The sequence below is a fragment of the Maylandia zebra genome, linkage group LG23 (genome assembly GCF_041146795.1).
Source record: "Maylandia zebra isolate NMK-2024a linkage group LG23, Mzebra_GT3a, whole genome shotgun sequence".
Taxonomy (NCBI): Eukaryota; Metazoa; Chordata; class Actinopteri; order Cichliformes; family Cichlidae; genus Maylandia; species Maylandia zebra.
Window position 1 is genome coordinate 27,450,299 of NC_135188.1, and position 12,997 is coordinate 27,463,295.

Here is a 12,997-nt window from a genome sequence, read left to right on the forward strand (position 1 = left end):
GTGTGTACATGTGGCAGCGAGCAGGCGCTTGCAGATCAGCAGCGCCGACATCAGAGCAGAAAAACTGGAGGCTCCTTTCAACACTTGTTTGCACAAAGGTGTCATCTCTGAAGCAGCTGCTGCCAAATAAAAAAAACGGGGAGAGAAGAAGAAGAAATGGGGAAAAAATTATTTTAATAGATTATTTCATGAAGCTGTGCCCTGCTTTACACTTGACAGCAGCAGCGATAAGTCACGCACGCGTGCTAGCACACGAGCTCAAAGCAGCTGTGAGGTGTTTGCTCTTTTGATTAAATCTATATTTGATTCTTTGTTGCTCTATTAAGACTCAATCTTGTTTGTTAAAAGCGCTTCATAATCGGAGCTGACGCCTCGCCTCCCCCCCATTATGATCGATATTTGTGGTGTGTGTGTGGGGGGGGACTCTGAGCCGCAGTAGTCGTGATGAATGTGCAGAGAAACGGGACATTTTAGAAGAGTTGCCGTGCACACAGACGGCGCTGTTAGAAAAAAGGAAGTCAGTGTTTTTTAAGTTGTCTCTCCTTTCTTTCTTTCTCTTCGTCTTCTTTTTTTTCTGTTTTTTGCCTCTCCTCGCACCCCCCCCCCCTCCTTCCTGTGTAATTATGAAATCTGAACGTTAGTTTACACCTGCTCAGCAACCTGTCGCCTGTCGCGCCCAGACTCCCTCGCAAATGGGAAAAAAGTCGTGGAAAGAATGTCGAAAAGCATTTTTAAAAAAAGAAAAAACAGAAAAATCACAGGCGTAGAAAATGCAACGACTGAATAAGTGCAAACAGCAGGAACGAGATGGAACGGATGGGCCAAATAAAGACTTTGCATCTTCACTTGAGAAAGACTCAAATGAGGCATGATATTTTTTTAAGGGAAAAAAATGAGAAAATGCATGTTTTTTCCCTCCCTCCTCCTACCATCTTTCCTACGCGATGCATAAAACATGCCTGGGCTTAGGGTAAAGAGTGTAAATGAAAAGTCCAAATGCATGCAATTATTTGCCGGACCAGTGAAGTTTCAATTTCTGTGTTTGCTTTTTTTTTTTTTATGTCCCCCCCAAAAAATGAGAGAGAAAAAACAAGAGGTGGAAGAAAACACGCATGGAGGCATGAAATAAAGTCAGAGAAGCAGGAGAAAGACATCTGAGTGCAACTTTTAGAGCGAGGAGGAGGGGGAGGGTGGAGGGGGAGTTGATAGGAGCTGTCAAATTCAGGGATGGTGGTGGTGGAATAAAAAAAAATAATAAGGAAGGAGGGGACAAGCCGGCTGCCACAAACACCTTGAAGTCTGTCACCTTTGCTCCATCTTTACTGCTGCCGCCGCCTTTACACCACCACAAACTGCCAGAGTCCAAGCAAACCGAGCTCAACCCTTACCGGCGGTTCAGGGAACAGATACAGTAAAAAGTTTTTTTTTTTAAAGAGTTGCTTTTCTTTGGTCTGACGTGTCATTGCAAGCGGGTTTAAAAGCATAAAGGCAAGTCAGAGAGGGGCAGAGTTGGCTCACTATTGGCTGATTCATGCCTCGGTGTTAGTCAGGCAACGGATCCCGGCCACCGCTCTCGCTTTCATCGTTCTTGGCAGTTGCTTCGTGTTTGTGTGAGTGTGCATCAGCCCAAATACATTCTGCATGAAAAAATATATATATATGTGAGTCGAATTTTTTCAAAATTATGGGAATTTTATTTAACTAAACCCAGAAAACAAGAGAGGAGGAGGCGGCGGCAGGGATGGTCACAGCGCTCTCATGCAAAGCATTAACCCCTCCACCCCTGTTTTCTCCAACGCACGGGTTAATATCGTGGCTGCCTGGTAAGGCATTATCCAGAACCTCTCCGAACAAAAGGCCCCTTTTGCAAACAGACTCGTATTCCTCTCTCTCTCTCACCCCCCCCATCCACCACCACCACCAACAAGCCCCAGTGTCCAAAGGTGTTTGCTGAAGTAAATCTGCCTAAATCCTGCGCAGCTTGGGCCAGTAGGGAGGGAGGGAAGGTGTACCGATAATCCTTCTTCTTAACCGAAAAGAAAGAGGAAAGAAAAAAAATAAAGAGAGGAAAGTTGTGGGAGAGGAAGGGATGAAAGGAAAACTGAAATCCAGATCACATGATACCCCCACCTCTCCATCCATCCAACACTTTACAGCTCTGGCAATCCGACGATAACAGATAAATAATTAAAGACTGCGGCTACTATTTTATTTATTTATTTGAATTCACGTGCAAAGTTGCCGAGAAGTTGGTGCCAAACAGAGGAAGAAGAAGCAGAGGGAAAAAAAGCGCATCGTGCAGACACCTGCTCCCGACTCTTATCTCCTTCTTTGTGCACAATCCAATCGGTCGCAGCCAGGATCTTTTTCTTTTTTTTATACCTCTCTCTTCTTCTCCTCCTTCTTCTTAAGTGTGAGTGGCCACGAATAGTGTGGGCATCTCGTAACACTATCTGTCTGTCAGGAGGGGCCCGGGGACCCTTGCAATGGAGTAAGGGAGGCTATAAAAGGCTTGTAACCAGGGGACAACCAACAAACAACCACAAACACCCTAGTTATTTCTCTCCCACCACCCACCCACCTCTAGTTTTCCCCCCTTTCCTCGTCTCCCTTTTTTCTCTCCTCTCTCTCTCTCTCTCTCGCCCCCCTTTTCATCTCAGGCCCTTTTTTTTCTTCCTGATGCTGAATGCAAATGTGCGAGCCCTGCTGCTGGCGGCGAAAGGGGCTGAATTGTGATTAAGAGGGAGAAGAAGGAGGAGAAGAAGAAGGAGAAGAAGAAGGAGGAGAAGAGGAGCTCCTTTTCTTTGTTCCCCCCCACCCCTCTCTACTCTCCTCTTCCTCCCTCCCTCCTCCTCCCCCCGGGGGGATGTTTACCAGGAGAGACGCGGCGGATCAGATATGAAAGGCATTCAGGTCAGCATTGATGTGAGCGAAAGTGAAATCGTACCTAAGGCATTCCAAAGACCCGCGGTGTCAGGGGGTCTGGGCTCGCCGTGCCTCTGTGAGTGTGTGTTCTCTGGCCGCCAGGCGGAAAAAATATCTCCACACAAGTAGGCAGGGCGGTCGAGGAGGAAGGAGGAAGAAGAGGAGGAAGGAGTTTTTTTGGTTTTTTTAAGAAAAGAAGTGTAAAAAAAATGCCTTTTTCCCCCTGGGGTGTGTGGTGCGTGTGTGTGTGTGTCTGTGTGTGTGTGTGTGTGTGGGGGGGGGGGGGGGGGGATATAATAGTAAAAATTAAAAGAAGGTGGAGGAGGGAATTGATGAAAGTTTGCTGTCCTGCGTTTAGGATGAAGGTGAGATGATCATTAGCTTCTACCTCTCCTCCTTTTTTAAAAATATGTGTGTGTGTGTTGGGGGGGTACAGCCACAAGCCATGCTATTTGCTTTTATCTGCCTTATCAAAGCATGAAAAAAAAGAGGAAGAAGTCGAAGAAAAAAAACGTGCATGTGCTGCAGCCCGAGCAACATTCCTGATTTAATTCCTGGTGGAAAGCACACGCTAAGAGGAGCAGACATCACACCGCATCTCCGAAATAAATCCCAATCACAGGAATTTTATAAGGAATAAAAAGTCCCTCCTTTTCTATTTTCCTTTGAATATATTTTTGTTTATGTTTTTGCTTTTCCTCCCTCCACAGCAATCTCATTCACAGATATATTTAGCTCCGTGCAGGAGGAATATCGGGCCTCTCGATGCCGAAGCAGTGCAGTGACAGGCAGGAGGCTCGGAGGAGTCGTCCCTGCCTGATGTCATCATTTCACTTAAAGAAAATAACGCACAGCTGAACTCTTTCTCTCTGTCCTTTCTTTCTTTCTTCTCCTGCTCTGTCTGCTGGTGCACAACAATCGCCAGCCCGTATGGGAATGGCAGCAGTGAATGGCGTGCCGTGGACACCCCCAGCCCCCCCCCCCCCCTTGTTCGCCACTATTGACGGTATAAACATGTAAATGAAACACATTACCGCTGACAATCAATTGTCCGCGAGCGCCCCGTGAAACCTCCTCCTCCTCACCCCCAACATCTTCCTTCTCTTTTTGCTTAGTCGCCCTCACCCCCCTAAATTTTTGACTGCAGATGCTCCAAACACAACTTTAAAAAAAACAAGCAGAATAGAAGAAGAATAAAAAGATGGTTTCTTCCTCCATTTTACTCATAAATATGTGACAACATTCGCACAACTGAGGAGAAAGAGTCAGCAATAGATAGAGAGCAGGATTCGGACTGCTTCGGATTATGTAATAGGAGTATTTTGGAGGGCGAAGAATCACCGAAAAAGAAAAAAAGAAAAGGAAAAAAGAAAGCAGGACGGGAAAAGCACCTGCAACATCTGCAACATGTGTGTTTCCTCCTTCCTCCTCTCCTCGTGCAGGGAGTCCAAACTGCAAAAACAGAGTCGAGCTTTTCGTGGTTTCTTTTTTGTTTTTGATGCTGGTTGAGTAATAAGAAAATAAGGACAGGTGTGTGTATGTCTGTGTGTGTGTGTGTGTGTGTGTGTGTGTGTGTGTGTGTGTGTGTGTGTGTGTGTGTGTGTGTGTGTGTGTGTGCTGTCACAGCTGGATGTGACAAGCAACACCTGGCGAAGGCCAAACTCTCAAACGCTTCACGCTGCTGAGATCGAGTTTCACAGCAGGAAGAAGAGACCCTCTCTCTCTCTTCTCCCTCTCTCTGCGGTGGTTCTAACAGTCGTGTGAGAATAAAAAAATGTCATTTCTGCGCTTTTTCATAAAAAATATTTTCCTCGGAAATCTGCAAGAGAGGCGGGTTTTTTTTGGGAGAGGGATAAGTGGCGAACTGCGCTGTTAAATACCACATGACGTGAGAGCGAGCGCAGCAACTCCAACCCTGAAGGCCAACAGTCATCTGGAGGAGAATGTCAAAGAGGGGCTCCAAGAAAGCGCTCCACCGAAGAAGAGGAGGAGGAGGAGGAAGGGGTGTGTGTGTGTGTGTTATTTCTATTTTTAAAAAAATAGTAAAAAAAAAACATAACAAAACAGGTGGCACACAAATTAGAATTAGCGCACCGCCGCCTCAGAGACACCAGCTCTAATTCAACGTATATCGCATTTGTGTACATTCATCTGATTTGCCAGTTAGTGCGCCTAACTCGACATCCATCTGCTGGAATATTTAGCATTCCTCCTTCTTCTTCTTCTTCATTTTTAAATCTGTGTTTTGTTTTTAAGTGTGGCAGCCGAGCCGTAAACAAACCGCCATCCCCTCCGAGCGACCCGAGCCCGGGCAGGAAGAGGACAGAGAGGAGAGAGTGGCCAAGCCTCAATAAGCCTCTGAATTCCCAGAGGAGGGGGGTTGGGGGGGGTGGGGGGGTGAGGGGTTGAGGAGTGAGGAGGAAGAAGGGAATAGTAGGGGGGGGGTGTCATCAGAGAGGACTTGTTTGACTTTTTTTTTTAAATAAATGTACTTTCTTTTAAAATAAGGAAAGAAGAAGAAGAAGAAGACGGGAATACGCTGCATGCTTTCCCTACAACGGATAAAAATAATCTCCCTGCAGCCGTGCCAGAGCTCCGTCAGGTTTAAGGGTGTGAAAATGATATTTGTGCTCCTATTATTATTATTATTATTATTATTATTATTATTATTATTATTATTATTATTATTATTATTTTTATTTCCTTTTTAACCAAAACAGGTGGCCAAGGCTAAAATGCACACACACACACACACACACACACACACACACCATCACATCTCTTCCGTCCTTGTTATTCCATCTTGCCGCAGATCCAGAACGTGAGAGATCTCCTGCACTGTTGTGAGGCTCTTTAAGCGTGGAACAAAATGCTTGTCTGCCATCGATTGTGCGGGATCAATAAGTGAAATCTGATCTAGATAAATAACCTGTGGGGGCACAGTTTTCTCTCTCTCTCTGTCTTTCCTTTCTTTTAAAATTAAAAACTGCAAATAAAAACCTGCTGAATCACACACACTTCCACACACACACACACACACACACACACACACACACTCTCTCTCTGAGCCTGTATGGAATAATCAGGAATAACGGGGGCCAGGAAATGTCACTGCAGATTTGCCTCTTGTGGGGAAAAGTGTGGTGCAGTCAAATGGAGGAAGAAAAGCAACAAATCTCCACCTCCAGCGCTCCCCAGTCCAGACCCAATTAATGTCCAGCATTTATCGGACATGTCACCCTATTTATACAAGCCTCTCGTGCTGCCTTCACTTACTGATAGGAAAATAAAGTTGTTGTTGTTGTTGTTTTTTTAATCGTTTAAAAAAAATTCAAAAGAGGAAAAAAGTGAACCAGAGAAGCCAAGTGCCACCTCCTGTGAGATATGTCCCGGAAAAGCAGCGACAGTGAGGCGTTCAAAGACTTCGAAAAATACTAATGAAAGAGAAAGAATATAAAGGCCCATTAGCGTGGATTTATTATAGAAATAGAGGGGGAAAGTGTGTGTGTGTTTTTGTGTGTGGTGGTCACGGAGTGCCAGCGCGTGGATTAAAAACTCAAAGTCACAAGACTGGACTTTTTTTCCTCCACAGCCAGTGACCGCTACACTCAGGCAGACACTCAGTCCTCCCCCATGGCCGATTTTTCTTGTCTTTTCTCTTTTTTTCCCCAAAGAGAAAGCAGCCGGCAACCGCCAAACTTTCCAACATCCACAAGTTTATTCTCACTATTTAACATTTTTGGACTTTTCTTTTGTTTTGTTTTTTTCAACACAAGCCTCCTGACAATCTTCACCCCCTCCACCCTCCCCCTCGCTTCACCACAATTAAAAGCCGCTATTATTTCAAATTATAAATAACTAAAAAAAATAAAATAAAATAAAAAAAGGACAGAGAAACTGAATCCTAGGACGCATTTACGCACACTTTCTCTCCCGGGGTAACGCTCTTTACATCCACGCGTAAAAACTAAATAAAGTAAATAGTCATAATAATTTATTTTTTAAGCCCGAATGAACGCGGACTCTCTCTCTCTCACACACACACACACCCCTGAACCGCAGCGAGAAGCCTTGAAAGCGGGCTTACATCCAAAGATACCACCACCTCTACACTACACACACACACACACACACACACACACAACCACCACCATCACTAACACCACAACAACAACAGCAGCAGCTTTGCGTCCCGTCATCTTTTCTCTTACCGTTTTTCCGTCTCGGGTTGGCTTGTTTTCGCCTCTTACACCTGGGGCCATCCGCCATGATCTCCTGCTTCATTGATAAGTGTGTGTGTGGGATCAGATGGCAGCTCGCATGGACTCGATTCCTTGATTTCAGCTTGAGATCTGAAAACACACACAGACACACACACCAGCACCAACAATGTGAGTTGGGGTGAAGGGAAGGAGGAGGTAGTGGTGGTGATGGTGAAGTAGTAGAAGGAGGAGGAGGAGGGGTGTGAGAGTGATCCACATCCACTTGCGCCCCGGACGAGAAGCTGAAAATGCGTGTTGGATCGGAGGGACAGATCGTTTCAAAGAGAGAGAGGAGGAAAGAAAAAATGGGAGAAATAGGGGAAAGGAAGGAGAGGAGAGGAGCGGTGAGGTGGAGGGTGGGGGGGGAGATCCGTGTCCGTCTAATTTAGATTTTCAGCTGATCGGCTCAGAGATCAGGGCTGAGGACGAGAAGCGGAATTCTTCTTATTTAAAATCAGGAAAGTTTCACAGCCCGCTCTCTACCTCCTCCTCTCCGTTGTAAGCAAAATATTTAAAAAAAATCCACTTCTTTAGAGAGATCTTTTAATTAAACTTCAAAACAATCATTTTCTAGTTTTTTGCGCTTTTTTAGGGAGAACAAACTCACATTTCAGTCACTCTGTTCTTTTAAAAACGGAGGGCTTTCCCTGGGATTTAAAAGTCACGCAACACCCGATAAACACTTGAGCAAAAATTGCTCTTTCAGGTTTAATAAAGTGAATCCAAACTCTGCTAATAAATAACAGATGGACGGGGGGGGGGGGGGAAGAGATAATTGTTCAAATGTGCCAGAAGAGAGGAAAGAAGAAAGAGGAGAGAGGAAAAGAAGCTTTAAGGCACAAATGGCGCATAAACATAAAAGTAGAAGAAGCGATTAGAGCCAAATTGCGCGTTTCGCCTGCGAATCTATCAGCGCAAATCGCCGTTACTGGGAAAAGTGGGTATTGGAGTGGAGAGCTGAGTGAGCGAGCGAGTGGGAGAAATCGTTCAAATAAGATCCAGAACGAGAGGAAATAAATAAATGAATAAAAAAAACAAAGACACCCGTACGGAATCGCCTTTTTTTTCTCCGGGTCTCCGGGGCTGTGCGGCGACAGACGCCGACAAAAAGCAGCTTCTCCCCGACTGTCACAACCCCGCAGGACGCCTTTACAGGACACCGCGGAGGGAGACGGCGAGCAGAGCGCAGGGAGGCGTGTGTCTGCGTGTTGTGTGTGGAAAAATGTAAAAAGCGGATGGATTTTTTTTCCTTTAAAGAAAATAAAATAAATAATTTTTTTAAACCCAAGCGCACCTTTCTCCACCTGCGCAGGTAAGTCGAAGTTTCGGAGCTCCCAAACTCTGGCGCGAGCGCGGTGGAAGTTGTAATATCCCGACACATTTTGTCCGCGAGACAGCGAGCGACAGCGCGAGAGCGACAGAGAGAGAGAGAAAGAGAGAGCGGCGAGAGAGGAGGAATATAAAAGAAAAAAGAGTGGAAATGATAGAAAAGGTAAGGATGCACATACCTGCTCGGCTCTGTTTTTTCTCTTTTGGGTTTTTCTTTTTGTGTTTTGTTCTTTTTTTTTTTTTTGCTTTTTTTTTTTAAAGGAGGGGTCCAGAGGCTTCTTTTTGCGGGGAGAGGAGCTGCGAGGACGGGCTGAAGCGGGAGCTTGGCGGCGGTGAGCGGGTCCTGTTCCACCGGTGTTGATAAAGCCTTAGAAATAAAAGCCTTAGAAATAGTTGGAGGAGGAAGGGACCGCTATTCCTGCTAGGGCAGGTTTACAACTGATGTCTTACACCCACTCCAGGAAACAAACCTGGGTAGGGACTGACGTGTTACGCCTCTTCTAATACATTTTTTTTTCCCTTTCACCTCCTTTGCTTTGCCGTGCAAACACACAGAGAGAGGAGAAGCCCCCTGAAAAGCACGCCACCTATCTTCACGGGAGGGATAATTGAGGAGAGCCAAACGTGAGCATCTTTCTGGGCTCAAGTTCCCCCCCCCCTCTCTCTCTCTCTACCCTCCCTCCCTCTCTCTTTTCTCTTCGTCTTCTTTTTTTCCCTTTTTTCTTCTTCTTATTTTTTGGAGCGTGAAACCAACTATGTCGGGCTTCGAAACGGAGTAAGAACCAGGCGACAGTGAGTGTTACTTCTTTTTTTAACCACTGTCTTCTGAGTGTTTGTGTTGCAGAGAGAAGAAGGTGGAGGAGGTGAGGTGGTGGTGGTTGGGGGGAGGGGGGCAAAAGGAAAAAAAACTCATAAGGATGATTCATTTTTATATGTGTTCGCTCGTGGAAATGTGTGCCTGTTGTTAGGAGTAATGTGGTTTAAGGTCGCAGAAACAGGAGAGGGATGCTGGAGCTGGGGGGGGGGGGGGGGGGGGGGGGGGGGCAGTTACATGTGTTCTGTATTTAATTATTATTATTATTATTATTATTATTATTATTTTGTAATTGGCTGCAAAAAGATTGGCGGATGTTCGGTTTTTATTTAGCTGTAAATATGTAAATTTGGTGAAAACGCAGCTTTTCCTCAATTTTATAGTTTTTGGGTTCTGAAAAAATGTTTTCGTTTTTTAGTTAAAAATGTTAGAAATGATCATTTTCTTGTTTTCGGCTCGTCTTATTCTTTATTTTTTTCCCCCTCATATTTATTTTTTGATCCTTTTGGAACAAGTTTTATTCTTTTTTTTGCGGTTCGTTTCTGGAGGTGTGTTTAAATCAATGCACCTGCGCCGCAAACTCGGCGCATTATACAACTTAAAAAACTGAAAATAAAACACGAAAAAAAAAATAGTCCCATGTTTGCCGGTTTGCAGGAGTCCTCGCCGTTTGTTCCCCCGATGCTTGCCGCGCAGCCTCGGCGCGTGTGTGAAGGCAGGGGGGGAATCATTACATTTTTTTCTGTTTGTTTGTTTTTATTAAAAAAAAAAATAAAAAAAAGACCCCAACTGGAATAAAGTGAGTGTGATGTCACACCGCCACAGCCGCACGAGCCCGCGCAGGATATCAGAGGAATATTCCGGGATGGTTCGAGTGATTTTTCCCTCTCTGTCTGTGTGTGTGTTTCTGGACGCCACTTAACAGGATGAATCCCGCATTTATTACAGAAGTCAACCATCTCTGCACCACTCACAGAGAGAGAGAGAGAGAGAGAGAGAGAAGAGAGAGAGAGAGAGAGAGAGGGAGGGAGAGAGGGAGGAAGCTCCACCTTTGCAGTGCTCTGATTGGTTATGTAAATAAAGCATTATTTTGCGTCCTGTCCTCCCTGCAGTTCGCCACTGTATGGCTAATTAAATCATCAATCAAGGGGCTGAACTGGATGATTTACCCCCACCTCACCTCAACCTCCCCATCACCTCCACCACCTCCACCCCTATGCCCCCCCCCCCCCCCCCCCCCCCAAACACTCACACCAAAAAAACAAAACAAAAACATCAGATGTTGCAAAAGAAACTTTTGCATAGAAACCCCTCCTCTGTGTTATTGTTATTATTATTATTGTTGTTGTTGTCTGCAAGGAGAGGAAGTGTCCTCTCTCTCTCATTATTTTTGTTTTTCTGTATTTTTTTAATCACTTCCATCATTTCTTCTCGTCTCCTTCCTTAAACCCTGATGAGGATGATGTCGTAGGAGGAAGACAAGGAACCTGAGCATGACGAGGACCAGCGAAGCTGCTTCGCCCCCCGTTGCTGTTGCTGCTCGGGGTCCAGAGTGGTTCTGGTTCCGGGTGAATTGTTGTCACGTGTAATTTGCTACCACGGTGTAAACCAAGCAGTCACGCCATAATCCCCCCACCCCACCCCCTTTTTCCTCCTCTTTCACTCTCTCTCTTACACACACACACACACACTTGAACCGCAGCTCCAACTCTGCCCCCACTGAGTGGCACCTCTCCCACACCCCCACCCCTCCATCGTCCGTGGGGCCACCACATATTCACCGTGAAAACGGATTACAGTCGGTGTGTGACCTATAGGGGGACCTTGTGCTTAATGAATATATTGGTTTCAATGAAGGGAGGGGAGGGGAAGGGGGGGGGGGGGGGGGGTACCCGAAACAACACATGCATGATTCATCATTTTGTGTGTGTGCGCATTACCTGCAGAATAAAAAGTGTGAGATAACTGTGCAGGTTTGAAGTGAAAATGATCAAAACGTGTGTTTTTTATGGCTTTTTTTCTTTTCTGGAAATAAAAACAAGAACATTTCGCAGCACATTACCCGCTGTTGCTTTTTCTTTTGGCTTTCTTTCTTTCTTTTTTCTGTTGTTCCTCCTTCCTGAAGTTGAATTGTTGCCCCAGAAAAATCAATAAGTGGGAAATTCACTTGGGTTTTAATGGTTTTTAATGTCCGACGCCTAAATTGGAGCTCTGCAGTTCTGCAGCTGCCCGCCTCAGGCGTGACTGCTGATTACCGAGATTATAATCCTAATTTTCTCTCCCAGCCTCAGTGTGTGTGTGTGTGGGAGAGAGAGAGAAGGCCCACTTTTAGTTTTTTTCGACGGTGTAAACACACAAAGACAGCAGTGCAGAGGCTTCTGCAGGAACGTCTCGCAGTATTTGGAGGATCTGTCGGTCTAATTACGGCTTCTGTTTGTGCGACTGCTGAGCAGTCGGGTTACGCTCGCTGTCAGCTGCTGTTACAAAAAAAAGAGAGAGAGAAAAAACCCTCCGTGTTAATAATAACAAACGTCACTCATAGGATGCAATTTTGAGATCACAGGCGGCGAACGGGGGAGGTCAGAGGTCAAAGCAGCTGACTTTTAGTGGGTTTTCTGCAGATCGTTTTTGCCCACAGCGACTGAGTCCTCAGAAGATTTCACGTAAACGACCACAAATCAAACCTACAAAAGGCGGCGTATTTACCGCTAATGGGGCAGGAGAAAAAAATCAGCAATAAGAAGCCGAATCAGAGGCAGAGATGCGTGCTGTGCTTCAAGCAAAAAAATTCAAAATAAATAAAATAATAATAAGAAAAAGCACTTTGCTGGAATTAAAGAAGAATCTGTGATAGACGCTATTCGGTGTTACTTTCACCCGATGCTGCGAACTTCCTGCTCTAGAAGAAGCGTGCAGGGAGTCCGTCTGTAACAAGCTGACCTGTTAGACACGTTCGTGCACTTGCGGCTTAACTTCTGTCCGTGCAGGTATCCTTTGAGAAGTGATCCTCTTACAGCTTACTTTTAAACCCCACCCTTATTCTCAAAAGCTTTTACAAACATGGAATCTTTTTCTCTTTTTTTGCCTTGTGAAAATTTAATCTGCAATCTCTCTGAAAGAAAACAGAGACTATACACACACACACACACACACACACACACACACACACACACACACACACACACATATGTGCTAATATTTACTTCTCCTCTGGCTTCCAATTGTTCAATCAATCAAGGTTTTGTTTTAGGTTTGTAAAAATTTGCATGTGATTTTGTCCTTTGAAAATATTAATTTGCATACCTCTGTCAGTGTAAATGTGTTTGTACTTATATTAATTTCTACTCGGTGCTCACACACCCCACACACACGATGAGGGATCTGTCAGCAGCAGTCTGAGGTTCAGTATTTTTGCCCAGGGACGCTCCGACCTCTCGATTAGAAGACGGCTAGATCTTCATCCTGGAAGCTTCCTGATTTCGTGTCGGGTGGTGTTCTCCAGTCTCTCAGTGTAACGGTGTGCACTCACGCTAAACGGACAAGGAGGAAGCAAAAAATAAAGTCTTAATGTGCCTAATATAATAAAAATATAATATTATAATCTGCACTAACTGAATAAAATACAAACCCTAACCCTCACAAAAAAGGTGATTTTTGGGGGGAGTGG

General features: G+C 45.1%; 1 protein-coding gene and 1 long non-coding RNA gene across 6 annotated transcripts in view; one reads left to right on the forward strand and one right to left on the reverse strand.

Annotated features, from left to right (window-relative positions):
- The window catches only part of zeb2b (zinc finger E-box binding homeobox 2b), a 99,827-nt gene extending 91,000 nt beyond the window's left edge, over positions 1-8,827 (reverse strand). For 3 of the 5 annotated variants that reach the window (XM_023152367.3, XM_014407648.4, XM_014407642.4), the window contains exons 1-2: positions 8,696-8,827; positions 7,137-7,277 (exon numbers count right to left, since the gene is read on the reverse strand). In XM_023152367.3, coding sequence (XP_023008135.2) covers positions 7,137-7,209 — 73 coding nt within the window. In that variant the 5' untranslated portion in view covers positions 7,210-7,277; positions 8,696-8,827. Of the gene's footprint in view, positions 1-7,136; positions 7,278-8,481; positions 8,565-8,695 lie in introns of those variants that run through there. The other 2 variants (XM_012922463.5, XM_076880028.1) reach the window with 2 other exon arrangements.
- Positions 8,760-11,391, forward strand: LOC112430404 (uncharacterized). The gene is made up of 3 exons (XR_003022039.2): positions 8,760-8,848; positions 9,072-9,308; positions 10,789-11,391. It is a non-coding gene; the product is annotated as an uncharacterized LOC112430404 (long non-coding RNA).
- The last annotated feature ends 1,606 nt before the right edge of the window (positions 11,392-12,997 follow it).